The sequence below is a fragment of the Rhizopus delemar genome, genomic scaffold, assembly GCF_000149305.1.
Source record: "Rhizopus delemar RA 99-880 supercont3.1 genomic scaffold, whole genome shotgun sequence".
Classification (NCBI taxonomy): domain Eukaryota; kingdom Fungi; phylum Mucoromycota; class Mucoromycetes; order Mucorales; family Rhizopodaceae; genus Rhizopus; species Rhizopus delemar.
Window position 1 is genome coordinate 2,939,873 of NW_027137827.1, and position 26,518 is coordinate 2,966,390.

At 36.2% G+C, this 26,518-nt stretch overlaps 11 protein-coding genes across 11 annotated transcripts; 6 read left to right on the forward strand and 5 right to left on the reverse strand.

Moving 5' to 3' along the window:
• Positions 1 to 476: 476 nt before the first annotated feature.
• RO3G_01159 (uncharacterized protein) lies at positions 477 to 1,652 on the forward strand (the record flags this gene model as incomplete). Its single annotated transcript, XM_067655750.1, has 1 exon — positions 477 to 1,652. One exon carries the CDS (start codon positions 477 to 479, stop codon positions 1,650 to 1,652), a length of 1,176 nt encoding a protein of 391 aa, XP_067511851.1.
• Positions 1,653 to 6,227: 4,575 nt separating this feature from the next.
• On the forward strand, positions 6,228 to 6,556 carry RO3G_01160 (uncharacterized protein; the record flags this gene model as incomplete). The annotated part of the gene is made up of 2 exons (XM_067655751.1): positions 6,228 to 6,239; positions 6,407 to 6,556. The coding sequence occupies 2 exons, from the start codon at positions 6,228 to 6,230 to the stop codon at positions 6,554 to 6,556; spliced, it is 162 nt and encodes a 53-aa protein (XP_067511852.1).
• Positions 6,557 to 6,954: 398 nt separating this feature from the next.
• On the reverse strand, positions 6,955 to 7,437 carry RO3G_01161 (uncharacterized protein; the record flags this gene model as incomplete). The annotated part of the gene is made up of 1 exon (XM_067655752.1): positions 6,955 to 7,437. The coding sequence occupies one exon, from the start codon at positions 7,435 to 7,437 to the stop codon at positions 6,955 to 6,957; it is 483 nt and encodes a 160-aa protein (XP_067511853.1).
• A 304-nt stretch (positions 7,438 to 7,741) lies between these two features.
• On the reverse strand, positions 7,742 to 8,914 carry RO3G_01162 (uncharacterized protein; the record flags this gene model as incomplete). The annotated part of the gene is made up of 1 exon (XM_067655753.1): positions 7,742 to 8,914. The coding sequence occupies one exon, from the start codon at positions 8,912 to 8,914 to the stop codon at positions 7,742 to 7,744; it is 1,173 nt and encodes a 390-aa protein (XP_067511854.1).
• A 1,254-nt stretch (positions 8,915 to 10,168) lies between these two features.
• RO3G_01163 (uncharacterized protein) lies at positions 10,169 to 10,862 on the forward strand (the record flags this gene model as incomplete). Its single annotated transcript, XM_067655754.1, has 4 exons — positions 10,169 to 10,254; positions 10,327 to 10,403; positions 10,545 to 10,726; positions 10,812 to 10,862. The coding sequence occupies 4 exons, from the start codon at positions 10,169 to 10,171 to the stop codon at positions 10,860 to 10,862; spliced, it is 396 nt and encodes a 131-aa protein (XP_067511855.1).
• A 2,438-nt stretch (positions 10,863 to 13,300) lies between these two features.
• Positions 13,301 to 13,794, forward strand: RO3G_01164 (uncharacterized protein; the record flags this gene model as incomplete). The annotated part of the gene is made up of 3 exons (XM_067655755.1): positions 13,301 to 13,355; positions 13,468 to 13,599; positions 13,667 to 13,794. The coding sequence occupies 3 exons, from the start codon at positions 13,301 to 13,303 to the stop codon at positions 13,792 to 13,794; spliced, it is 315 nt and encodes a 104-aa protein (XP_067511856.1).
• Positions 13,795 to 13,919: 125 nt separating this feature from the next.
• RO3G_01165 (uncharacterized protein) lies at positions 13,920 to 15,572 on the reverse strand (the record flags this gene model as incomplete). Its single annotated transcript, XM_067655756.1, has 5 exons — positions 13,920 to 14,035; positions 14,089 to 14,231; positions 14,288 to 15,119; positions 15,180 to 15,440; positions 15,497 to 15,572. 5 exons carry the CDS (start codon positions 15,570 to 15,572, stop codon positions 13,920 to 13,922), a joined length of 1,428 nt encoding a protein of 475 aa, XP_067511857.1.
• Positions 15,573 to 18,117: 2,545 nt separating this feature from the next.
• On the reverse strand, positions 18,118 to 18,468 carry RO3G_01166 (uncharacterized protein; the record flags this gene model as incomplete). Its single annotated transcript, XM_067655757.1, has 1 exon — positions 18,118 to 18,468. One exon carries the CDS (start codon positions 18,466 to 18,468, stop codon positions 18,118 to 18,120), a length of 351 nt encoding a protein of 116 aa, XP_067511858.1.
• A 1,912-nt stretch (positions 18,469 to 20,380) lies between these two features.
• Positions 20,381 to 20,647, forward strand: RO3G_01167 (uncharacterized protein; the record flags this gene model as incomplete). Its single annotated transcript, XM_067655758.1, has 1 exon — positions 20,381 to 20,647. The coding sequence occupies one exon, from the start codon at positions 20,381 to 20,383 to the stop codon at positions 20,645 to 20,647; it is 267 nt and encodes an 88-aa protein (XP_067511859.1).
• Positions 20,648 to 21,750: 1,103 nt separating this feature from the next.
• On the reverse strand, positions 21,751 to 22,749 carry RO3G_01168 (uncharacterized protein; the record flags this gene model as incomplete). The annotated part of the gene is made up of 4 exons (XM_067655759.1): positions 21,751 to 21,786; positions 21,947 to 22,115; positions 22,174 to 22,696; positions 22,737 to 22,749. The coding sequence occupies 4 exons, from the start codon at positions 22,747 to 22,749 to the stop codon at positions 21,751 to 21,753; spliced, it is 741 nt and encodes a 246-aa protein (XP_067511860.1).
• Positions 22,750 to 25,008: 2,259 nt separating this feature from the next.
• RO3G_01169 (uncharacterized protein) lies at positions 25,009 to 25,619 on the forward strand (the record flags this gene model as incomplete). The annotated part of the gene is made up of 2 exons (XM_067655760.1): positions 25,009 to 25,365; positions 25,548 to 25,619. The coding sequence occupies 2 exons, from the start codon at positions 25,009 to 25,011 to the stop codon at positions 25,617 to 25,619; spliced, it is 429 nt and encodes a 142-aa protein (XP_067511861.1).
• Between the last annotated feature and the right edge of the window lie 899 nt (positions 25,620 to 26,518).

Below are 26,518 nucleotides of genomic sequence, written 5' to 3' on the forward strand. Positions count from 1 at the left end.
GCCCTTCCTTGGTCCCTCAGATGGCCTACTATCTGTACCATCCTCCATGAGCTCGACTACTTATGCCATGACAAGATTCCGCCTTCACCGCCACCCTATATTGGGCAAAGATTCCTCGAATGGCTTCCCAATGTCTCCCGCTAGTGTTTCTTACATGTGTCACCTTTTCTTTCTCTTAAACATTTTTACCCTTGATCCCATAAGGGGTTTTTAGCCTCCACTCATTCTTTCTTGATCTGCCCCGGGCAAAAACGATGAAAACTAAGTCATCATGCGCCCATTTGGGGTTTTAATTTTATTTGTAAATAAAGTAAATGTTTAAACGTATCATGCATTCCAAGCTCTTTTTCCGCTTTCCATCACTTTCCATAGCTTTTTGCCTTATTTGGAAAGCGATAATACTTTAATACAAATAACCAGCATTGACAATAAAAATAAATACAACGATAAACACACATAATACAGAAACCACTACTATGGCTCCTGTTAGTAGAGGCCGTAAAGCTTCAAAGCCTATTCTTACTAACGAACAAATACAAATCTTAACTGCACAGTTTAATACTCAGCGTCGAAGACTTGTATGCACCAACTGTAAAGAAACTAACTCCTTTCACCGCAATGGATCCATAGCTGGTGACCCTCCTCAACCTTGTTTTGTTTGCAAACCCTGTGGTAAAACATACAGTGCACCAACCATGGCTGAGATCTGCGAATTGGCATCCACTACAACAATGCTATCTGAACCCCTATCCCTTGACGCTATGATGGAAACTTCTAACGCTCAAGACGATAACCCGGAGGCTATGCCTATTTCTACAACAACAGCAACTGATATTGCTAGCCTTCAAGCAACGATTGAACGACTCTGTGCCGAACTCAAGCAAACGCAAGCTGAACTTAAGCAAGCACATACTGAAATAGACATGCTTCGCAACCAACGTACTCAAAATCTGAACCAATCAACAATTGAGACCCACGATACTCAGTTTCCCTCTTTACCGTCAACTGCCCAGTCACTTCCTCCTTGGAAAGATACATCCCGCCTCAACAGTATTAAACAATCAATGCTTGAAAAACGCCAACAACGCCGTATCCAACGACAGGAAAATGCTGCTCGCTTTTTACAACCTCCGTCTGAAAACCAAGGCTTTCAATATATTTATATTCCTACCAAAGCCCGAGTTCCCATCGGACAATTACGAAACCGTCTCCGTAGACTGGACATCAATAACAGCAGAATCTTGGACATTAATTATCCCACAAGAAATATTGCTGCCCTCTTAGTCCATAATGACTATGCACCTGAACTTAAAGCACATCTCCAAAAATTCAAAGTGACTGTGAATGAGAACTTCAACCCATGCGACGGATCTATCCTTATGGATCCTAAATATGAACAGAACACTAAAGAAGAGCGTGACTCCCTGGCTTTTATGCATCACTGTGATCGTATGAAGCGAGCCATTAACTATATTCGTGTTCCAGTCAAAACTGCAGTAGCGCGCTATTTTTACAATCAAGGCTGGATCGACAAACAAACATTTACCGAAACACTTACAACTACTGGATCTAAACCAACGGATGTATTCTATGTCGATCAAGACGCAGATATGAATATCTCAGACCTCGATGACAATACCTCACAATTATAATGAGTACAGTCTCAATCTCATTATTCAAGGCTACTGGCCTGCCAAAACAAGCTATATCACCAATCCTTAAATTAGCTGAATCATCTTCTGTTTTACTAATTACTGAATCATGGGTACTCCCACCGAACAAATACCCTACATCATGGAAACAATTTCATACCTATGATCAACCTATCCAATCATTCAAGCATCGAGGTAGCCTTGGAATTGCCCTACTAATCAACCCACTTACTAGCGCTACTGTTCAACACATCCCACACAAAAACCCGCTATTAGCTAAGTATAAATTATCATTCATTATATCTAAGATACTAGTTCACTGTCTATATCTTCCTCCTTCTCTTTCACACACAGAGGTTTCCAATATTCTACAACAATTACCTTTAGAATTCCCCAATACAACATCAACCATAGTTTGTGGCGATCTAAGTGCACGAATGGGAATATATACTGGTGACACACTCTTTAATTATCGTGGACGGCTACTACATGATTGGATACAGTCAAACAATATGATTACATGGAATGAGCGTTTAAAATATGGACATCCTACTTCTATTACATATCATGGCAACAGTATCATTGACTATTTTATCAGTACAACGGAACTCATCGAACCACAGCTAGTTATACGGGATGATCTATCACTCGATTCCAATCATAAATTTATGATGCTATCCTTTCAAACTAATATTCCTAGTAGCAATCTTCTTCCTCCAAAGAGGCTCACATGGCATTTGGGAAAGCTAAAGGACGATAAAAAGGAGACTACATATCAACAGGTATTCACAAACCTTACTGCTGATTTGATTCCACACCCTCCACCTCTTTTGCCCAATAGAAGCTCTGCCATTAATTATATCGAGGATTTTAACTCTGCTATCTGTCAAGCCATATACCAATCTCTGGATCAAGTATGCGGAAAAAGCGACCAGCAAAAAGATACTGAGTTACAAAAATCCTGGACAATTGAACTACAATATACTTTTAATCTCAAAGAATACTATTACAGAAAATGGAGAAAAGCACAAGGGTTAAACCGCCTCAAATACTGGCTCCTACACCAGGAAACAAAAGCACTACTAAGAAGGATGGTACTACGACGACGAAGAGAAACACGGCATAATTTCTGCGAGAGAATGGAACAAGGAGAGTATACAAAATCTATTGCAAGATTTTGCAAAATACGTAAAAATAGAAACCTAAAACCCTCTTTTACTACTTTAGAAGGCCCCCAGCATGCTGCTAATTTAATGGCATCTCATCTAAATTCTATCTATGCTGGACACCTACTTCATGAAACTGGACCCAGGCTTCATATTCAACAAGATTGCTCTGCTACATCTGCTAGAGAAACCTGTCCTATTCTATTAGACGACATACTCTCATCAATCAAACAATTACCCTCCAAAAAAGCTCCAGGTTCTGACCATATCTGACAAGAAATGTTACTACCCATACAAGACCGTCTTTCACCTCTATTACTCTTCTTATTCCAATTATGTTGGTCGTGGTCATATACACCAGAAGACTGGAGAGTCGCCCAGTAGTACCAATTTACAAAAAGGATGACCCTACCGAACCTAGCAACTATAGATCCACTAGTCTCACCTCCGTATTTCGCAAAGTACTGGAGCGATGTCTATATCAATTCCTTGTTGACAATAGTCCTTCATTAGATCTAGCTCAAGGTGGGTTTCGTGAAGCCAGAGGATCGTTAGACCAAGCTTTATGTTTAGCTGAAATTTGCAATATTCTTCGCCGACAACATCGCGTTACCCCAGTTCTCGCTTTCTTAGACATTAAATCGGCATACGATACCGTAGACCGCAATTATATATGGCAGAAATTAGAGCACACAGCACCTACGGCTCTCCTATGTCTAATTCGAAACTTATTCGATGATGTCCAAATGGAAGTTTTGCTCAACAATGCCACCTCCACTCGATTTTCACCTGTCACGGGCGTCTTACAAGGATCTATACTCTCGCCCTTTCTTTATTCTATATATATTAATGACTTACCCAAGACACTACGCCCACAACCAATAGAAGAAGGCCTCTCTCCCGTCCAACCGGCCCCCCTCATGAATTGTCTTTTATATGCTGACGATGTGGTACTCATCGCTGATAAGGAACAGATGGTACACTTGCTGAAGAAGTGCGAATATCACAGCCACAAACTTGGATATAGATGGAACCCAAAAAAATGCGTAATCTTAGATCCCACGGACCAACCACTAAAGTACACTCTTTACGGAGATGTTCTTGCAGCTCTACCTTCCTTCTCTTATCTTGGAATCCCATTTCGGCCAGGTGGATATCTCAACACTTTTGGCTTACTCAGCAATAATATCAACAAAGCACTAGCTACGATGAACCAACTATCGTCAATTGGTATTAACCCCAAAGGCTTTATCCCACTTCTTGCTACTAGGTTCTATACCCAGATAGTTCGTGCTCAATTAGAATACGGACTTGCAATCAATAAGATAACATCACTCCTAGCCAAGAAATTAGAAGATGCACAAAACATATACCTACGCAGAATCTTTGGCGGCTCTAGTCGATCCTCTGTCAAAGTGATGCTGCATCTAACTAAGCTACCTACAATGCAGGAACGCACTTATATATTGCAAACCCAATTCTTGTTACGATCATTAACTCTACCGAACGATGCTCTGCTTACCTGTCTATTACCTCATATACGTCGTTCGGGCAGCCATTCATGTTGGTATAAGCTTTCCAAATCACCATTATGGGCACAATGCCTACCCCACCCAGAGCAATTAGACAAACGTACACTTAAAAAGATTCAACTACAGTTCCGGCAAGACAATCTCAACCAGGCGCGATCATCTCGTAACTCTATACTTCTTTCTCAATGTCGCCCAACGATATCATTAGATCCCATCCTTTGGCTACCAATGACAAGAACAGAAAGAAATCGATGTATACGCTGGCGTCTTGGCTGGCTACCAGGCGGCAAACTAGAACTCTGTCCAAGGCATCCTACCCAGATATTCACAAAACAACATGCAATAAGTTGTCTCGATATGCACCATCGCTTACAAATGCCAGAAACAGTCCAAGATCCTCTATCGTTCCTTCTCAATAGATTACCAACAAGAATACTATGTTCATCTCACTCCGCCTCTCCATGGTTTATTCGTTGGCTGGTCATCTGTACTATACTCTATGAACTTGACTACCTATTCCATGATAAAGACCAACCGCCACCGCCATTCCAACCAGGGCAAAGATTCCTCGATTGGCTACCCTCTTCCCTTCACTAGTGACATTCACTTGTTTCCTTCACTCTCCCTCCCATATCTTTATTACCCTTGATCCCAAAAGGGGTTTTTAGTTTCCATTAAACTTTTTATTGATCTGACCAGGGCGAAAACGATGCAATATTAGACATCATGCGCTCAAAATGGTCATTAATTTTTATAAATAAAAAATCAAATTTAAACGTATCATGCATTCCTCATCATCACACCATTTTGTTGTATAATGGTAAAAGTAATTGAGAAAAAGGTAGAAACAAAGATCAAGAAACAGTTTGGGTACTTTTTTGAGACTGATCTTTATTTCAGTTTAAGTTAAAGTAAAAATTATTCTAATTGAAGGCAGGTGTTTACATCTTGTTGAGTGAGTAGCTTGATATCTTCTATTGCGATCGTTCTTCTAATCTTCAGTTACTTTAGCAAGTGTTATCTATAATTATGATTATGAAAACTTTTCATTTGTTCTTTTGTATGTCTGTCATAGATTATCTTTTATTCTGGGAATTCCTCACTGAATTGAATAACGTTATTTTACGCGTTATTTCAATTATGTGAAAGATTAGCAATATTCCTGACATTGGATTGGATTTGGTTATTTTGGTTGATACTTCTTCTTATCAAAGAACTCTCATGGATACAATACATATTCTAAAAGAATATGTTTAATTGAAATTGACTGTATGATCTTATTTAAATAAACTTGTATTTTATTTTATTTTAATTATGATCTTGTATTAAGACTTATATTTATTAATGTCAACTACAATCAGTTACTGTTCTACAACACATTTCACTCTCATTAGTTAAAGCTATATAAACCCCCATGTGTAATATTATTTATATTTTAATCTTCTGTAAACTTTTCGGTTAAATCGCATCCTTTTTTTTCAAAGGAATTTGTATTGTCATTCTGTCCAGAGGAGGAAGCATTTTGTTGTAGGCTACGGCTTTTTGGTCCCATTTAAAGACAATCGTCAAACATGTTCACAGAATGTTGACTCATGTTTAAGAGAGTGGGGGCGCTTATTCCATTATATGCCTCCTCGGCTACTCTTGCTTTAAGATCTTCATCTCCAGTGATTTTACTTCTCTTGACAAAGAAGAATGTAGCGTGTTGCATTAAGGCATTCTTGCATATTTGTAAAAATCGACGGAAGCGACTATGAAATCAATGATTTAAGTAGGAACTACTGTAAATGCTTGTTGGTACCAGTCTTTAATGAATATTGTGAAATATTGTCTTGCTGTGAGTTTCCGATATAATACTTCTCGATCTCCCGTTAACCATGGCCATGAAAGTAAAATATATATATATAAAAGATAATGATAAAGCAGTTAGTAATGTGATATTTTATAATCAGCATATTTTATAATGTGCAATACATCAGGCAGCCTCTACATAAACAGTTTATCGTCAGATGGACAAAACAATTTTCATACACCAGCTTATTCGGCATTTATATAGGAATATGTCCAAGGAGTGCGATACGATCAAGTCGTAAAGATGCACTTGAACATAACGGCTGGGGCGTTACTCATCATACAAAGAGTTTATCTGAACCAGCCATTAGGCCTTTGCAGAGCAAACAAACAAGAGGAGAGCAATACGATCTAGTCGTAAAGATACACTCATGCTCACCAAGTAACCTTGTAGTAATATACCCAAGAAATGTTATACGACCAGGCCGTAAAGATAAACTTGAGTATAAAGCTAAGGGTCTTACTTTATCATACAAAGAGTTTCTGACCGCTCATTAGGCCTTTGCAGAGCAAACAAACAAGAGGAGAGCAATACGATCTAGTCATAAAGATACACTCATGCTCATCGAGTAACCCTGATGTACAAAAAAAAAAAAAAAAAAAAAATCTTCGTAATCAGAATTTTCTTATGTTTGATGACGTTGGCTCCCCATAACATTTTCAGGCATTCCCTTATATTGGCCCCTTAAATGACGACAGCAAAAAAATAAAAAAAAGTCACATATGCCCAGAATATTTTACTTAGCAATTTATTTAATTATTTAGGCTTCTTTGAGTCCCTATTCTTCTAGAATTATCAGCAGAGTCAATTATCTGTCTTATTTCTTTAAGTTTTTTATAGACATTGTCGAGAATGTCATGGTCATTGATTGCATTAATGCTTCTTTTGAGATGTCGAAAAGAATCTAACACTAGTCGAATATTTCTCTTCAAAATAGAATGTTCAACATCTTGAGAAGAAACATTATAAGAAATATCATCATTGACACTAGTATCAGCAAGAACTGGAATGGGTGCTTGGGAAAGCAAGGTTTTCATTCTTGAGAGAACCTCAACTTCAATATTGATGTGTCTTTGCAACAAATACATATGTTTGCATACGGCCGAGTTAAACTTGAAATAAGAACAGGAGCAAGAGGCACTTTTTCCATCTTCATTGATTTTGACGACATATAGAATGTTTTCTTGATTAAATGATTCGACGGTGTACTGAGTATCGCCATCCTTGGAGATCATTTCTATCATTCTATCTTCTGGAATATTGTCAGCTACCATCTCTCTCTGTCTTCTCCTTCTCAATTCAGGCCCCATTCTTCCTACTTCAGAGCAAATTCTTTCAACATCAAGCTTTAAATCGCTTTCAACATCATTTGTCAGAATGAAGACAAGACGATCTAATCTTCTATTCTTGATTCTTTTCAAATAAATTGATTTTAGTTGATTATGCCAGCTTTCAATGTAATTATTGGTGCGCATGTTTCGATGCTCTTCAATTACATATGCTGCAGACCACTTTTTGTAGCCTTCTAAAGCAAGCCATCTACTCTCCAAGTACTCGACAAAATTTGGTTGAACTGAAGTCCACTTTTTCTCTAAACTGGCATATTTTTTCAATCACGTTTTCGCGAACAGTTTCATACATGATTGATTGTAATTCACTCATGACATTGCCTCTGATTACTTTCATGTTGTTATACTGGCCAGGTTGATTTTTGAACTTCGTTGCCAAGTTTCTACAACATTGAGCAACATGGAAAAAGCACAATTGTATACGACAATTTTCTCCAAAGGTAACTCTGTTTGCATCTGCTTCAGGAATACTACAATCGACTGTAATTTGTTCAGGCTGCATAGAGCAGTGGTCTTTGAAAAATTTGAGCCATTCCAATACAGGTGTTACTGATTGGTCATTGGTGAGTAAATAACCTACAGGTACTCCTTTTCCAGTATCAGGATGCCTGATAACTAAACTGTACAAGATCTCATTACTTCTTGATGATATTCCAAATGCTGAGTCCAAAGAAAAGCACTTTGAAACTTTCATTATATCCATTTGCCATGAAGAAATGAATCCATAGAAGAAAACATCATCTAACGAGTGATCAATAACTTTATAACCACAGTTGATAAGTTTTCTCTTCCATAATTGAAATGATTCAAACTCATTATTGCCAAACTGAAACATATCCTTTGCTACCGTCAGCCAAACATTATAAACATCGTCATAATGAAACATCTTGTCCCGCTGTTGTTCATCGCCCTCCATTTCTTGAAGAAGACATGATCTTACTTCTCTTCTCGAAAATCCTTTACATAAGAAATTTTTGATCTTATCCCGCAAAGTATCCGAAATTGACATATGTTGTAAATCAGAGTAGGACCCAGGAGCATGATTGTGGTCATTTTTTCGTGCAAACTCAACAATACTTGGATCAGAGATGCGACATGTCATCATAATAATGGCGTTACAGCCGATTTTCTTAGAATTTTTTTGTACTGGTCGACCGCTGTCGTCGTTTGTTCTGGCATTAGATACATAAGTGTCAGTTCCACGATGACACGCATACTTTTTACTCCATAAAATCGTCTTATGACGGCCCAATGAAGAGCTCTCAGTTTCCTTAACTCTGAACCCTTTGTTTATCCAGTGAACACAAGTAGAATCCTCCAGTTTCTTAAGCTCCTCCTCCCAATTATCTTTGCTGACTTCCATCTTTTCAAAATCTGTAACATTAGAAGAGTAAAATCTAGTTGCTAAAGTTGACATGGCTAAAGGAAATGAGTATTGCTTGTTCTAAAATTAAAAAACGCAGAGAAGTATTTCAAATAAATTGCTAAGTAAAATATTCTGGGCATATGTGACTTTTTTTTATTTTTTTGCTGTCGTCATTTAAGGGGCCAATATAAGGGAATGCATGGGAGCTATAGTGGCAGTCACACTGAGAGCTGTAAACAAAATCTGATATCTCCAATTCCTACAAAATAAAGCAAAAGGATTCAAGAGCATGATGATCCACGATAAATCACAGTTTATCATCCAATCTTATCTATATGATTAGCTTTTGATAAAGCCATCAGTACAGTGATCATTATATGAACTCTTTATTTCGGCATTTATCCCAACACTTGTAAGAATGAGAAACAAAACCTTTGAAGTGACTTTTCTCTACACTTTTGCAGGATTCCATGATTCTTTTTGATATAGTGTCTTCTTGCAAAAACCTATTGCACTTAACCTTACTCTTTGCCACTGCCCAAAATTGTTCTATCGGATTAGGTTCAGGAGAGTAAATAGGAAGATACACACATTTATATCCTCGATACTCAATTTATTTATGTTTTCATGCGTGTGAATGAATGCATTATCCATGACTATAAAGTGGCCTTTCATATGTGAATGTTTGTCCATTTCATCTAATGTCGCTTTTAATAAACTAATGTAGTAGCCTGTTACAGCCCTTGAGCTTATATATCCATTAGCTTTTCTCTTCTTAGCAGGTCATGGTGTTTTTATGCCGACTGTAATCAAACCTGCAAGCACAACGTCTATATTGGGCGCCATCTCTGCCGCTCTCATAGTAGTCCTGGTAACAATAGCGCGAGTATTTTTTTTTTTTGGAACAAGCTCTTGAGCGTTTCATATTAATATCAAAAGCAGACTCGTCAAGAAACACGCAGTTCATCAGGAAGTTCATGTCTGTATTTTCCCAATAGCGCCACTCCTTAATCTTTGCTGAATTGTTTCTTTCAATAGAATGAAAATCTGCTTTTTTTCGATGAAAGGTTGCATTCACTTCTCATAAAGTTGTAAACCGTGCTGCGTGAAACTTTGAGGTCATTGAACTATTTTAATAAATGTACAAAAATGCATTAAGCCTATCTTATTGGAAGAAAACATCCGCTGAGTTTCATTTATTGATACTCTTAGTAACCGTTCCAAATAGTGTTATCGTTTTTTTTTATTAGCATGTATCAAGACAATGAGGAAGAAATAGAACTTCTACGTCAGTATGAAGACGAAGATCCTTTAGCAGATAAGCACAAGTATTTTAGGTATAGAAAAGAATAGCAAAAGCAATGCACGATAAAAGCTCAATAGTTCATATTCTCTTTTTTAAAATCTAGCGATGGAATGGATAGTGATTTAGAAGACAAGATTGTGAGTATTGTACAATATCAAGCAGGCGTGACTAAAGAACCAAGTAAAACAAATTTATCCATGCCAGAAACGCGACCTAAATATACCACTACTGCAAACTCAAGTAAATCCTCGGCTAACAAAATAGGAAAAGATCATGCATCTGAAAATACAAGCAAAAAGCATACACTTTTTGCTATCACAGACGAGCGTGCTGACGTTTCTTTTTTGTCAAAAGAACGTGAAAAGAAGCTTGTGCTTGATAACACGATGAGTACAAGTAGCTCTGATACAGAAGGGCTTCAGGTCACAAGCTACATTTCCTTGGATAAAGAAGACAGAGAACAGAATTTAAAAATTCATGAGCTTGTTGACAGTATTATAAAGGTAAGTTACTACTAGAAAAAAAATAAAGGCTAAATAACAAACACATGTTATCTGAGAAGCAACATGAACTTCAACGTAATCATAGAGCAGAAACATCGGAATCAACAGAAAGTCGTTTGTTAGTGTTTTGTCTTGAATGCCACCAACCCGGACACACAGATTATGACTGCCGCTCGGTAAGCTTATAAAAAGTCTGTGAGTGAGCCGTGTTTGATTCTTGTGAATAGTGTAAACGATGTGGCCTAAATCATTCCAGAAAACGTTGTGATTGGCCAAGTTACTGCCGACGGTGTAAAGAAGATGATCATTCTTCTTTCGTAAGTTGTTGAAGAAAAAAGAAGCTATGTGTTGATACTGACGCATTATATGTAGGAATGTAAAAATCAAGTAAATCATAGCAATTGTAGGATTTGTGGCCAAGAATATCACGCAACATCAGTAATAACGAGAAAAAGAGAAAAAGGAAGCTTGTTTATGCTACTGTATTGACATATTTATATTTCTTAGTGTTGCAACAGATTCTATCATAACTACATCAACAAGAAACCAATAGAAAAAAGTATAGATAAATACTGTTATTACTGTGCAAAAAGAAGTCATTATGGAGATGTAAATATAACGCTGTATAGGCACAAGTTGTATTTATCTCATTTTTTTGCTTAGGAATGTCCTTACCTTTCACGTAGGTTAAAACTAATTCCATCCATCTTCAGCTCACGACATACCGTTGAGCAAAAACGTAAAAAGGAAAAGGATAGCATCAGTCATTTAGGAAAGCATACTTACCAAGACAATGAGGATGATGACAATCAATCGCTTAGTGATGATAGTACTGAAGTAAAGAGTGCTATCAGTATTAGCAGTGATGGCAGTAGTCAGGATACAAACGTAAACTATCGAATGGATATTTCCAAAAAACGTAGAGGAGAAGCTACTGATGATGATGACTCAGATGATGACAGGGAATCATCATACAGCAAAGATAAGAAACTACAAAGTACGTCAAAAAGAAGAAAATTGAATATTTCAGATGATACTATGACCAAAAGAAAGCCAATCTGACAGCAATAGATAAAGACAGATTATCTCAGCCGTCAAAAGATACTTTCTTGAGAACATATCAATATAATTATGAATTTAGTAAAAAAAGAACACGTCTTCATCGGATTAAAAAGTCGTAATATTTCAATTTACATTTACAAACATAATGATTTTATTGTAACAAGTCTGCAAAATAATCTTCATACTCCTCTTCTTTTGACTTTTCTTCTTTACTCTCCAAAGGCTTACTCCATATAGCAGATATCTCTTCTTTATCCTTCTCGGTTTTCTCTTCTTCTGTTTTATATCTAATTTAGTTTCCATCATAGGATCATGTTTATATAAAAAAATACCTTCTGAAGAAGATTGATCTTCACCATCAGACACATGCTCGTCACTTTCCTCTTCTTCTCTTTCCGTCCTTCTTTTCTTTTTATGCTTCTTTTCTTGTCTTTTCGCTGCTCTCTTTTTTGTCTTGTAATTCAATTTATCTGAACACTCTGGACACAGTCTTACTTTGACCAACTCATTCTTCTTTTCTCCGTCTTCGATGTACCCAAAATTAACTTCCCAGCTCTTGAGCGATTTTGTTGACTCACAGCGCGTGGACGCACACACAAACTGTCCTTTACCGGAAATCACTTCTCTTTCCACACGCCAGCGTAAAGCAATCTTTCCTTCTTTATAATATTTCAACTCACAAATGGCGTATTCCTTAAAGAGTGTATCATAATATTTTTTTGCGACTCGCTGTTCCCAAGTTTCTGCTTCTTCATTACCTGATCTTACAAATCTAATAATAATAATAACCAGTCGATAAAGATATATAACAAAAGATAGATTTGTTCTTTCATCTTCTTACTTGTGATTATCTCTGATTACATCTCTTTCAGTTTTATACTCCTCAGGAACATTGGTTGGTACAGATCCACGATAGAATGACAAGTAATTATGAATAAGTCTTTTATGGCGAGTGTACTATAAAGCGATACACGTTTAGGAAAGACATAAAAATAAAGAGTATAAATATCTATTACAACATTACAGCATCGACACCTTTTAATTCGTTTCTGAATGCAGAACTTGAAGACATTGGAAAAGAAACAGGAAAACTTGACGTCAAGTCACACCAAGTCCCTTTTTCTCTTATTTTTTTTTTTTTTTTTTTTGCATATGCAACACTCAACACGGGATCAAGTGAATACTTATTTAACAGAATATGCAGACCTAGTGAAAAAGTACTTTGCATCTCTATCGACTGTTGCTGACCATTCTATTTCGGAAGAAGCCAATAGTCCAGAACAGTTCATTAAACAAATAATTACTATTGACGATAATCTTCAGAAAGCAGTCGAGCACAGTAAATTCGAAAAAAGAAAAGCTCTTGTTGACGTATTCACTTTTTAGTTGATAGTTGAAGAACATCAAAAGAGACAGCAAAAGATCATTCAAGTGCAAGATGAAATTCAACAATATAATATTAAACTTTTAAATCTTGTACAGAAACTAAACTCTAGTAAAGAAGAGTTAGAGATGAGCTTAACAAACGCAAGGATGGAATTAAAAGCTACTGAATACGCTAAAAAATGTAAAGGAAATAGCTGCTGTATTGATTGTTCTAACATCAAATATGTATATAGCCAATATAAACTTCACAGATATATTATCATATGCTTCAAAATTATCCAAGTATACATCAGCTCCACCTAACTTTGATTTACTAAACAGAGATGCAAAGATTGATTTTGAAAAGCCTTATCCTGATGAAGAGCGTATGCGAAGAGGTTTACTTTACTGGCAGAACTCATCTCAGCAACCTACAGAAGAAAAATGTAAGACATGCTTATCTTACGAAAAGGAAGGAAAAAATGTTTGGATGCTCATATCTCTCTCTTATAGTTGAAAGCTCAGATAGTGAAATATCAGCAAACGATGATGCAGGAGAACAGAGTACACATAAACATAATGAAGATACCGGAGGTGATCCATTTTGGATTTTGGATCTTAATCCTGACATGCAGCCATAAAAAAAAAAAGCTTATAGAAACAGTTGTCTATTCCCACACATACACACTCTCTTTCCATCTTAAATCCATTTGACAAAAGAAAAGAAAAAAAGCGTACTGTTTATCATAAAGATAATAAAATGTTTTTATATTCCGTGAAAAAGGGTATCTCTTTGAGGGATACGACGTAAAATATAATCAACATCTTTCTTTAACCCAGCATAATAATCTAAAAGAGGCAAATCATTGTCATCATAACCAACTACAGTCATCTTATTAGTATCCTTGATATAGAAAAACAATCTGATCACTCACATGGATTTTCAATTTCTTCACCAATGGCTAATATACCAAACAGAGTAAAAGATGCCAAGGCGACAACAGGCGTCACAAGCCAACCAAGCGATTCTACCAATGCAAGAGGTAAAAAGAAAATGTAGAGTGTAACAGCTTGTTTCCTATTATAACAAAAGAAATTAATGTTGTGCTTATTTTAAAAAAAAAAATCTATTACAAATGAATGTTGTATGCTTTAGGAATAGGTGTTTGAGCTATTCTTTCTAAAGCGGTTAATGAATTAACCAAAGCATCTGTAGAGCTTGTGGCGGAAGATAAAAGAGCCGCTTTGTTTTTTTCTTGCGCTTTCAATTTTTTGATATAAAAAGTGACATGAAACAGGATCTCGATGGGCAAGCTGATCTCAGAGTCACCTAGATAAGGTAAATCTTCAGAGCATGTAAACTTGCAGTGATCAGTGGGTCTTGTCTTTGGCTGACGCTTTTGATCTTCATATTTCTTGACTAGCTTCAGGGCCTCTCGGTACAGTGCCTTTCGTTTGTTGTGAGACACATGGCTGTAGACCGGTAAATCGACTTGGTTTTTCGTCTGATGCAGCAGTGGCTGACGTTCAAGCCGTGCTTCTTCATCCTGTACACGAACACGTCGTTCAAGGTCCCTGACAAACTTTTCCAACTCTTCCACGGTAAGTTTGTCGATATTGGTGATTTGAAACTCTTGAAAGACCAATGACCGGCTGATGTTGTTGATATCCGTCGGATTGTCTGCTTCCATACACACATCTTCTGCGGCCACAGTGATAGGGTTGTCATCTGGCTCCTGAAGAACATCTTGTGGAAGATGAGAATGAACCTCCTCGGTGTATCGCAAGGCTTCACTGTTTTCTTCATATGCGTCCAAGCTACCATCCGAGGCTCGACGGGCTCGACAGTTGGATGGTTCACCCTCTAGATTTAAAGGCAAATTCAAACTAGACTTGGTTGATAGTGCATCACCTTCTGATTTTTTAACGCATGAAGGTATCCATCCTGGTGGTAACAACTCTCTCACTGTATTTTTATGTCAGTCTCTTCTTTCACAACCTCACAAAAAAAAAAAAAAATACTTACAGTCTTTATGATGTGCGCCCTTTTCTTGTCGTAGATGATGAATGGTTGCTATAAAGAAGGCAAGTACGAGCTTGATACAATATTTCTTTTGTAAGCAATCATTTTCTGTTTCTTCAGGAGCATGGGTCCATATCTGTCGGGCAAAACTTCTAATGATAGAGATGATGGCTTGAATCAACTTACGACCTTCCCAATATCTATCGTAAGCAGTATTGACTCTAAATGCAAGTAATAAACCTAATGCAACAGAGACCGTATTTACTATTTATCACAATTTAGTATTTTGGCTTTTCTTTGCTTGATTATTATCTATTTACACACAGATAATGGCACAGTGAATTTCACATTAAAATTAAGATTGAAGAGGCATACTAGGCATGATATAGCGGTCATCGTGATAACATGAATCAAGGAATTTAGAAAAACCTATTTTTGATTGGGTTCGATTCATTAGGTTCACCGTGTAAAACAATTACACCTCTCTACTTACTGATCCTTTCCATCGCATGAAATCTGGCCAAGCGATTTGTCGTTTGAGGTATTGATATATTTTATCAAACATCGATTGCCTATCAAAATATGAAAAGCCTTTTTACATGTGTAGCAAACGGAAAAATAAGTTGAAATAGAAAAGTTTTACCTTCTGTTGTATGTGTATTTAACTTTCGCATGGTCTAAAGCTAGGTTGTATTAAACAAGAAAAAAAAATTGAGAAAAGGGGAAATCAAGAAGATCATTGCAAAGTCTATATACCTTTATTTATAACAAGTGAGAAATATAATGATGTGAAAGCAGTGTAACAAATCAATATGCAAATACTGTTGCTCTTCATGCCACTTGTCTCCTTCTCATTTTCTCTAAGCAGAGGCAAAGATTTAACAAAAAAAGAAAGGTTTGATTCACACTAAATATTATTTGTTTCTTTGCATATGCTTTTCACCAATAAGCTGTACATAATGTTATGATTTACTTTATGCAGGAGTTTGCGTTGAACATTCAGATTAAAAGGGGTTAATTGCCTTATTTAAACATCTGCTTGTATAAAAAAAACTTTTTTTTTGGATTCAAGCATGAATGGAGTGTCTACTGAAAAAGAATACTGTTAAGATAGCAAGATGATCATTTGAGAAGTAGAAAAAAAAATTTTGTTCAAATCCTTTTATACGCTTTTTTTTATTTGTTTGTGATAACAATAACAATGTTGTAAGTTGATGTATCTTTTATTCAGCCAATTTCAGTTGTAAAAAATACTAATATACCATTCACATCATAATAATAGCTCAAGTAAGGTTATATACTGGACATCCAGCAATTTCTGAGCAATTGATGCTCATTTTCTTTTATAATTTTATTAATTTTACAATGTAACAGAATAAAGTAAAATGACATGTTTGATCACTGGCTATTCAATTAACCTATTCCTTCGTCTTAATTTTAGCTATAAGCTATTGGAACTTTGACCATGCAATATAGTATAATGATAAATTGCTTTACCCGAAAATCAGTGATGATGGTCTTTGAGCACCTTTATTAGAGCTAGTATACACAACAAATTCAATAAACAAAAGCTTGATACTTTGTGTGACTTTAATACAAGCGATTCAGGTTTTTTTTTTACAACATATAACATCAATATTTACTACATGACCCATTATTCTGGTAACGTAACCCATAAAGATGCATTATAAGTGAAGTCCATGACCAGAGTATATTTTAGAAAATATGTTCTTAAGTCAGTTTAGATGAATACTCTTCTTGTTAAGGTCGATACTTTCACATGGCATATTATAAAAACTAACTCTTTTCACAGATGGCAAATAAAAGAAAAAGAAAAAAACTGAAACAGTCTCACGCCACCCTTTCTTGCATTTTTTAAACAACACTAAAACAAATAAAGCTGAAAAGGCATTTACATAACTTTGTTTTCCAAGTAACTAACCAAGTCTTACATGCACATTGTATGAATTAGACAAAAGATATTCAATTTTTTTAATAAAAAAAAAACATGCTAGTATCCATTCGCTAACAAACATTTTTATTTAGCATATATACCTATACTTTAGTATCATTTTCATTCACAAGTAAACAACCAATATCGTCTGTTTACTGAGTATAAGTCTCTAGGGCTGAAACTAAGGGAGACATATTGAACATATAACCACTCTAAGATTTTGTTCCATAGTCAACAAAGAGCTTTGCATTACATACACTGCAAAGCCAATGGATAAAACTATAGTCACTTCACCTATTGTTTGTAGATTTCATGTTGATTTTGGTTGAGTTCAAGAAAGTACTTTGGCGTTATAACTAAAACAAAGTCAGCTAAAACTTGAACTGCTATAAAAGTTTATATTTTACAGAATGTGCAGGTAATACAGATGCATCTTCATAGACGTGCGAATTATCACTAGATAACAATCTAAGTTACACCTTTCCATTAGGTAAATGATATCATTCTGCATGAATACAACAGTTTCTCTTTGTTGACTTTGCTAGGCATCTTGTCAGGTGCCTTGTCAGGAAAGTTAATGACTTTAATGGTTAGTTTGCCATGTAAGCATACAATCTGGTTATAAACAGTCTTTCCATTCGCCATTATAATAAACCGAAGCAAAATGTCAGCAAAAGAAGCTACAGCTTTATCTATCTGTATCCATACTTACTATCCTTAAACCTTATCAAACGATACCGGAGCAAACCAAAAGCATCCTTTCACAGAAAACGCTTTCATGATAGCGAAATCACGTCTTGTAAAGTAACAAAAACTACCAAAACAATTTCTCTTGATGATTCTCCTACAGTAGTCGCTCTATTTAAGGGTGTCTGATTTAAGGGTATTTTCTATTTATGGATGTATTTCTAAAGAACGGCATAGGTCCCCAGCATAGAAAAATTTTTATAAGTGATAGTTTTTTGAAGCACTCTAATAATAAATTTTTTACTTTGCAAAATAAGATCGAGGATATGTTTGCTCTTTTGACTTATTTAATTCAGCACAAGAGTCAGCCAATCTCATTCGAATTCGGCGATGTAATTTACGATCAAGATCGTCCAAAGGAACTTCGTACACGAGAATAGTTTCATAGGCTTCTCTCAACCATTTCTTACACTCTACTATATCGACACGCTGCTCATCTTGCTCTGTATTATCATTTTCTTCTGTTTCATCTATGTTGTCTTCTGCCGTTTCTTCATTATTAATAGTGCTTTTTGTATAACAAACTATCATCTCGCTTTCATCTGCTTCAGTAACTCCGTTGTCAAATTTCCCGGGAAGATCTGGGAACATTCTATTTAGCTCGGCAACAATCTCCTCTTCCAATGGCAAAGCACTTCTTGGATACTCAACTGTCTCAAAATCATAAATTGTTCTTTCTTTAAATGTCAATATTTTTGTATGCTGCTAGCAGTTTTTTATTGTTTCTGGTTTTACTTTAAGCCATGCATTAGCTAGAAAAAACATAGCCTGAGCTTGATCCATTTTGTAAACATTCGGATTATCTAAATTTTTACTGATATACAGACATAAAGCACGGTCGTAATGCTGGGCTCGGAAGTGTGCCTTAAAGTTGTCAATAATTCCTGTGTATACAAAATATTAATGAGAAAACTGTAAAACAAAAAGACAGCTTATATAGCATTTTATCAACAAATAATAGGCTACCTGCATCAAGAGACTGTAGCTTGTTAGTCGTGTTTGCTAGGAGAAATATCAATTTAATATTGTTGAGCGGAATTCTTATTTTATGAACGGACGCATTATCCAAAAGAAGAGAAATTTTTCGATTCTATCTTCCAAAGACAACATTTAACTTTTTCACGTATGCTGCGAAAATTTCAGTTGTCACCCAAGCATTAGTAGAATAATGGTATTCAATTTCATGTTTTTTTCCAATTGTAGTCATGAATAACAAATTAGCTCTTGCTTTAAAACATTTGGGGCTCTTGTGTTGTGCAATAACAATTGGCTGCCCTTCGTAGGTTCCATCCGAGTTACAGAGCAACCCAACTGTCAGAAGAGTTTTACTTTTTTTTAGGCCATCAAGCGACTCGGAGCATATGGTTCTTCTTGATGGTTGCTGGCAATATAAGCCTGTTTCATCAAAGTTCATGATATCTACAGGATTATAAGGCCAAAGAGGTTCTTCTATCTTCCTCAATTCGTTCTGGATGCTTTCAGAAGTGATGTCTACCGAGGCACTTTCACCATGCATTGGCCTGCATTTTACTCCAATTCGCTTAAAAAGTTTGGTGAGCCATCCAGAAGAAAATGAAATTTCATTTTCAAGGATTCTATACTCTACTCAAGCAATAGATCTTACATATCGAAGGATTGAGTCTCGATTGACTGGCAGATTGTTATTGTTCATGTCTGCAACAAACTTTACTACTTCATCAAGTTGAGGATAGCGTGTTGTTTTTAGGCTTTTGCCATTATTGACAACATTATTATTACTATATAACTTTTCAGCATTTTTGAGAATGTTTGATATAGTCTGTTGGGCAAGTGGTTGATCTAAATTGAATTTCTTCATAGCCCATTCACCTAATCCTGTTTGATTAAGCTGGCCAGTAGCATTTTGATCCAAAATCTCAATTTTTGAGAAATAGAAAGGCGTACATGTTTATTATTAGACATTTTTTATAGATAGAATCTATTATATCATATAGTTATTCTCATCAAAATTTATTTTGAGTCTACAACTCGTATATTATCCTTCCAGAAAATTTGATCAAGTCTTAAGCAAGTTTAAATTTGTTAATGTCCTTACACAATTACCAAATCTATACCAACCGACAGTGGCCTATGTGGAAACATGTTGTACAAACATGTCTATAATGTAGCTACAATATATATTAAGTGGCTTCAATTTTTTAACAGCTACGAATTTCAATTTAGGGGTATGTCTATTTAAGGGTGGATATTCCAAATATTTTGGCCACCCTTAAATAGGGCGACAGCTGTAATCTACATCACTTTACTTCAAAGGCTATATTACTTTTAATGATTCTTTTCTGTGTGTTTATTTGAACATTTGTCTTTATCTCAATAACCAAGTACGATGCCTAAATTGGTGAGAGTTGAAAAATGCCCTTCCATAAATGTACAGCTAGTTATGAAGTCTACAATAATTAACAAGGTTCACTTTTTTTTTTCTTTTTTCTTCATCTTGAACTTTTCTTCTTGGTTTAAAACCAGAATGTCTAAATACAACAAAGCTCAGCCTGAAACTATACCTGGAGTTTGTCGTGAACACTATAGGCCTTCGGATACGTGCTACGACCTTTATCCAAGTCTGTCAAGGCGATTGTGCAGTGGTCGTATTCAAGTATCCATACAGACCACTTCTCACCCAGCTGAATTTATTTTACCCAAAGTACCATATGCCAATTGTCTAGACTTGAATGAAGATCCGTTTTGGGGACCTCAACAGTCTCAAGAGCAGCAGCAAGATCTAAATGGTTAGTGGGACCTTTATCCTACTGTGATTCGTAACGTAAGATTATTAATGAAATACAGAATAAATTAGATGAAAAACTACAAGCAAAACATTCATAAACTGAAAATTTTGGCAATGATCAAATGCGCCAAAGACTTTACAGAATGAAACCAACTGTTTATCAAGATAATGTTCTATTTTATGTCATGTATAAGGGTCATTCTATTTTGTTATAATACAATTCCTTTGTTTTTTATACATGTAACAACAAATAAAATACAACAAAACAAAAATAAAAGAGAAAGGGAATGAAGTTACATACATTGAGAAAGAAAACTGTGATCAAGTACGGCCCAAAGTATAAGTTTCAGATGTTCTTATTTGACTTATAACCTTCATTATGGCTCCCATTATGGCTCTCACTATGGCTCTCGTTATGGCTCTCACACGATTAACAAATAGAAACATCCTAACGTGAGCAGAATCATTGTGTGCTTTATATTCTTTTTGGTGGGATCTTCTGGCAGCGGCCTTTTATACTTGTTTAGGGCTTAATTTGGAACCGATTTTTTCACTTATGTAAATTATGATTACATATATGATTTTATCACGACAAGAGGAAGATATAGCAACCTTTATTTATATCAGTTTAATGTCATTGATGCTCAAAAACTGTCAAACCAAGTCCTAAAAAAAGTGTACAAAAGAAATTTTATTAGTAGTCTGTCAAAACTGATTTACTTGAAATATAAGTTCATAATCAGATATTTGAGAATTTCGATAAAAACATTTTATTTTATTGCATAAGTTGGCTTCAGACAGTGAGATATAGCATGTATTCTCACAGATTATTCAAGATAAGCAGTTGATTCAAGAGTCAACCTTTCTTCTTTTATTCACGTATTCAGTTGAAGTCGAGGTGACAGGCATAACGACTACATTGTCATGATTCAAACAGGCATTTAACCATTCGCTAGTATCCTTTGGGTAATTACGTTTCTGATTGGAAATTACTTGGTTTTTCACTTTTAATATTTGCTGTTTAAATTGCCATATTAAAACTATCAACGGTAAAATGCTTCTAGTAAAGTGGGATACGTCACTTGATATAGACAGGTCTTTGATTTTTGTTATTCTTGTAATGTAAGGAGTTGGTTTGTCAGCAGCTAATAATGTTATAGATAGACCTGCAGTTTGGATTCCAAATACTGAAAGGTCTTTGGACTCGTTTTGATTACTTATAACCAATTTATCTAACATATCATTCATCACCTTTGGCAATTTTATCCCCTTTTCTTTGATTGCCTTAGTGTTTAGGTTATGTACAGCAGTTTCACCAACTCCATACTCATCTGCATATTCATGCTCGGCTTTTTCTTCTCTTACAATTAGATCACACTTATAACCAGTAAGAGTTCTTGTGATAATCTCTTTAGATCCAATTACCCTATCAATATTTTTTCTTCTAGTACTTGCAGCATTTGCTGCTTCGCCACTACGAAATAATAAAATTAATATAGATCTGTTTATACCGATCTTTTTGTTTTATTTACCGAATAACCTGTAGCGTTTTTATGTCATCGAATATGGTATCAATAAGCGACCAGACATGGCTATTGTACCAGGCTTCTTTTTGGATCTTTTTTAGGTTTCCTGACTCATAAAGTCTCACAAATGAAAATACAGTATGCTTGACCCAATCAAAGTCATGATATTTTTTTGGATCGTAATCATGTTCCCAATCCTGTACCTTGAGAAGCTGCGTTCGAAAATCTTTGGGGCTATCACAATTAAAGCCATTTATGTAGTTTGCCAGGTCTGTAGGTAAAGTAGTTATGAATCCAATGGGATTTTTTTGCTTCATTTCAGTGATTTCTTCTTCTGTAAAAAGTTTTTCTTTTAAATAGGTCTTGTCATCTAAATCTAAAATCATAGAACAAGAAGGGTGATCTACTAAACAAGACTTGCTAAATTTGTACAACGTGTCTTCAACCACTTTCCCTGTAGATAATAACCATTTGCTTTTTTCTTCAAGTCTATTAAAGCTTGCTTCCAGAGTTGGGTGAAGACGAGGCACTAAAAAAAGTATATTTTAAAAAAACACATAAATAGTTACATCGTGGACACATACTGTGTTCATTGACAATGTGTTCTCCTAACGTATTAAGATCATTCTTGTATACACTACAGCATACACAGGCATATTTATCTTTGAAATTCGTCTATAAATTATTTTTTAATAAAAAAGTTAAGAGCAAGCAAAAAGTGCATATCAAACATACAAATGACTTTCTCTGAGCTGTTGAAATAAACTTAATGCTTTAAAAAAAGTAATGTAAATACTTAATTATAATTATAAAAGACGATTGAATATTATTTGCCTTGGCCTGTTATAAAAACGTCCACTTGATTTGGGTAAATCATAATCTAATGTAAAACGTTTAAGTTATATTCTGGTTTTTTTGAACAATTGCATTTAGGTTGTTACTTTCAACAGTAAGGTAGTGTCGCAATAAATTAGCTTTCTTATCGAATTTTTTTTCACAAACATGACAGGAATACAATAGATAAACGAGCTGAACGTTGCTCATAATGTGTGGTATTGTAGATAAAAACGCGTTTATTTTATAGAGAAAGGTTTGCCTTTCAGTATACTATAATTTGATTTGTGATAGTACTAAAATAAGTACGGAGGTAGTATGGAGATGTTATCTTAGTTGACGGGAAGAGGTGAACTAAAGATAAATAACTAATAACTTAGAGAGTGTTCCAATTCAAGGAAAAAAGATGCCTTCATTTTTTTTGTAGAATATTTGATTTATTAAATAAAATGTAAAAAAAGGTCACGCGTCGCAGTGAGTGATGTGCTTTTAATGAAGACGGAACAAACATGTTTCTTTCGCCTAATCAAACTAAGCTATCTGACAAAGGCAACAATCCCAACAACTCTGCTCGATCGACGAACCCAACATCCACATCTCGACGTAATCCATCTGTGCCCTACTCGAAAGCGCGCCAACGTCCTGCTGTCACTCGTGAAAGTTTGCTCCAATTTAAAAAAAAGTTACTTCTTCTCATTCAGTCGAACCTGCAACAACCACTTCTGATGCAACCGCACCTGTAATAATTGAAACCACCTATTGGGGAGTCTCTCAGTCTCCTGGAAGCATTTTCTTTGACGTTACCTCTCGTCATGAGTCCGATCGTGAACTGTATAAATTAGCCTATTACCAATTTAAAGACTACGTTGGTCTTGTAGTTCACAAATCCGGTCCAAATCGATAACTGGAAATAAATTTTGATAATGAAAAGTTTCGAACCGCCGTTTGCAATCACGGTCTTCAGTTTGATAAAGGAATGGTCATGATACGTCGAGTCATCGCTTCCCTCCTGGATCTATTATCAAACGTGTTTCCCTTCAACGACTACCTTGGCTATGACCACAATGCCTTCTGGAAGGTTTACGGAACACTTTGAGTAACTATGGAATTGTATGTGATGTTGGTATAGTCACTGATACTGAAACGGGAGCTTTTTTGGACTCCAGGTATGCCATACTGGATTGTTCCTCTGACCCAGATCAGAATGATCCTTTTCTGGAATTTACTCATGTCATCCAGTGGGTCGATCCTGATAGCAATGTTTAATTATTATCTAGTTTTATTCATGCATACTGGAAAGACATGCCCACCTATTGCAAGTATTGTCATGAGCTTGGCCACAGTACTGTTGATTGCAAAGAGACTCCTAGTAATAAGCGTAAATGTTTCTATTGTTATAAAGCTGGACACATCCGCTCCCAATGTCCTGAGAAAGTTACCTTGGAAAAAAGACGTAAAGGCGCCTCCTCTGCCTCGACCACTGCCATAACTACCCAACCTTCTCAGATATCTCCTTCTTTTACGGTTGATAGCGTAATAAATATGACCGCAAAAGAGCCTGTCAATACTGAGCCCTCTCAAAAAGAGTCACTTTCGTTGTGCGAGGTCGCCCCAATAGAAACTGAGAGAGGTTTTCCCGCCTCCCAGACATATTCAACCACTAATACTTCTACTGTGTCGACATTGGATAGCACAGCTCATCGATCCAAGTATGCAACGCCGAATATTGAGGTCGCAACAACCGCATCAACTTCAATGGTTATTGATGACGAACCTTCCCCCGCTTCACTAGAACCAACAATATCTGATTGTTCGTCCTCAAATACTGAATCGATGGACACAAATCCACCTTTTGAAGATGCTATTTTGTCCCCCGCTTCCAATAAAGAAAATTTTCCTTATCGCTATCTAATGACAAGTCTACCTATAAGCTTTCTACTACTGCGACGGTTCGGAAATCCTCTAGGACACCGAAACCTCGTACGCCAATGAATTTATAATTTGTTTATGATTATGAATCATCATAACAAACGAAAGGCATTTTCTTTACTTTCCTTGAATAGCAACAGTCGCTTCAAGGTTAGTAATCCAACTTCACAAAAACATTTAATCCGGTACATTCGCTCCAAATCTCCCACTTTTGTCGCTCTTCAAGAAATTGATAATAGTGGTGGTACTGGTATTCATTTACAGACTTTACATCAACAGTTTTGTAGTCAACAATCCCTGTGGGCTCAATACTGTGGTCTTCTCTGTTTTGATCCTCAATACTCTTTACAGCGTATTCCTCTTCCAGAAGATTCACGTTGTATTTTAGCCAAAGTTACGCATGTCAATGAGCAAATGGCTCCTTTCCATATTTTGGTAATCTATGCCCGGCTTCATCAAATTGAGCTCGTCATGAATTTTTTAACCCATTGTTGACTTTCCGTCAATTATCACCGTACCATCCTATCTCTTGTGTGGATCGCATGGTTATTGCCGGAGATTTTAATTACTCACTGCAATCCTCTTCAATGGCGCATCGATCTATTCCATATCCTCAGTGGCCACATTTTCACCAATATCGCTTCCAAAACGTGATGACCGACCTGTTCCTTAGAAACCACCACCTTTAGACGGGGTGCAACAACACATTCCCCGATTGATTATATCTACCTATCCCTCTACATGTTCATTAATTATGTTAATGCGGATGTAGAATTCCTCAATTCTGAATGGACAGATCACGCTTTACTCCAGGTAACTCTTAAAACCGACGTCCTTTTCGATACAGGTCCCGGTATCTGGCGAGCTAAATCCGGTGTATACTAATATCAAAGAATATCGGAAGAATTTGGCAAGTATACTTACTCGACTATATGATGAAGAAGTTGCTTCTTCAGACTTTTCGTCACAAGTCCTATGGGATCTGGTCAAAGACAGAGTAAAGCAATTTACTCGGCGGTTTGGTAGGCAACATGTTGATTGGCGCAAACAGCAGATTGTTGCTTTACAACGTAAACGTCAACGTTTGCTTCGAGGACCGTTTCCGTCGTCTCTCTTGGCTACTCACTTACCGAGAGTAGAACAACAGATTCATAACCTACAACAAGAAATTACTTCAATTGCCATACTGAAAACCGAACGTACCTGGAGAGAAAGAGGAGAAACGGATGCTGGATATTTAAAAAAGTCTGTCACCTCACGAGAGGTTCAACGATCCATACCTCGGTTACTAAATCCCGAAACCCAGACTATATGCTCGTCTCAAGATCATATGCTGGAGGAGACAGAACGATTTTACACTGAATTATATTCTGTTGATCCCGTATGTTCTGCGTCGCTGGGCAATATGGTCTCACACATTCCTGCGTCCTGTCGAATTTCTAATGATGACTCTGAACTGATGACCTCCCCTTTTCTTATGGATGATCTTCTCGAACAAGTTAAACGTACACTGAAAGTCAGCAGTCCTGGTAAGGATGGCTTATCATATGTATTTCTTAATTTGATCTTTCAATATCCCAAGTATACT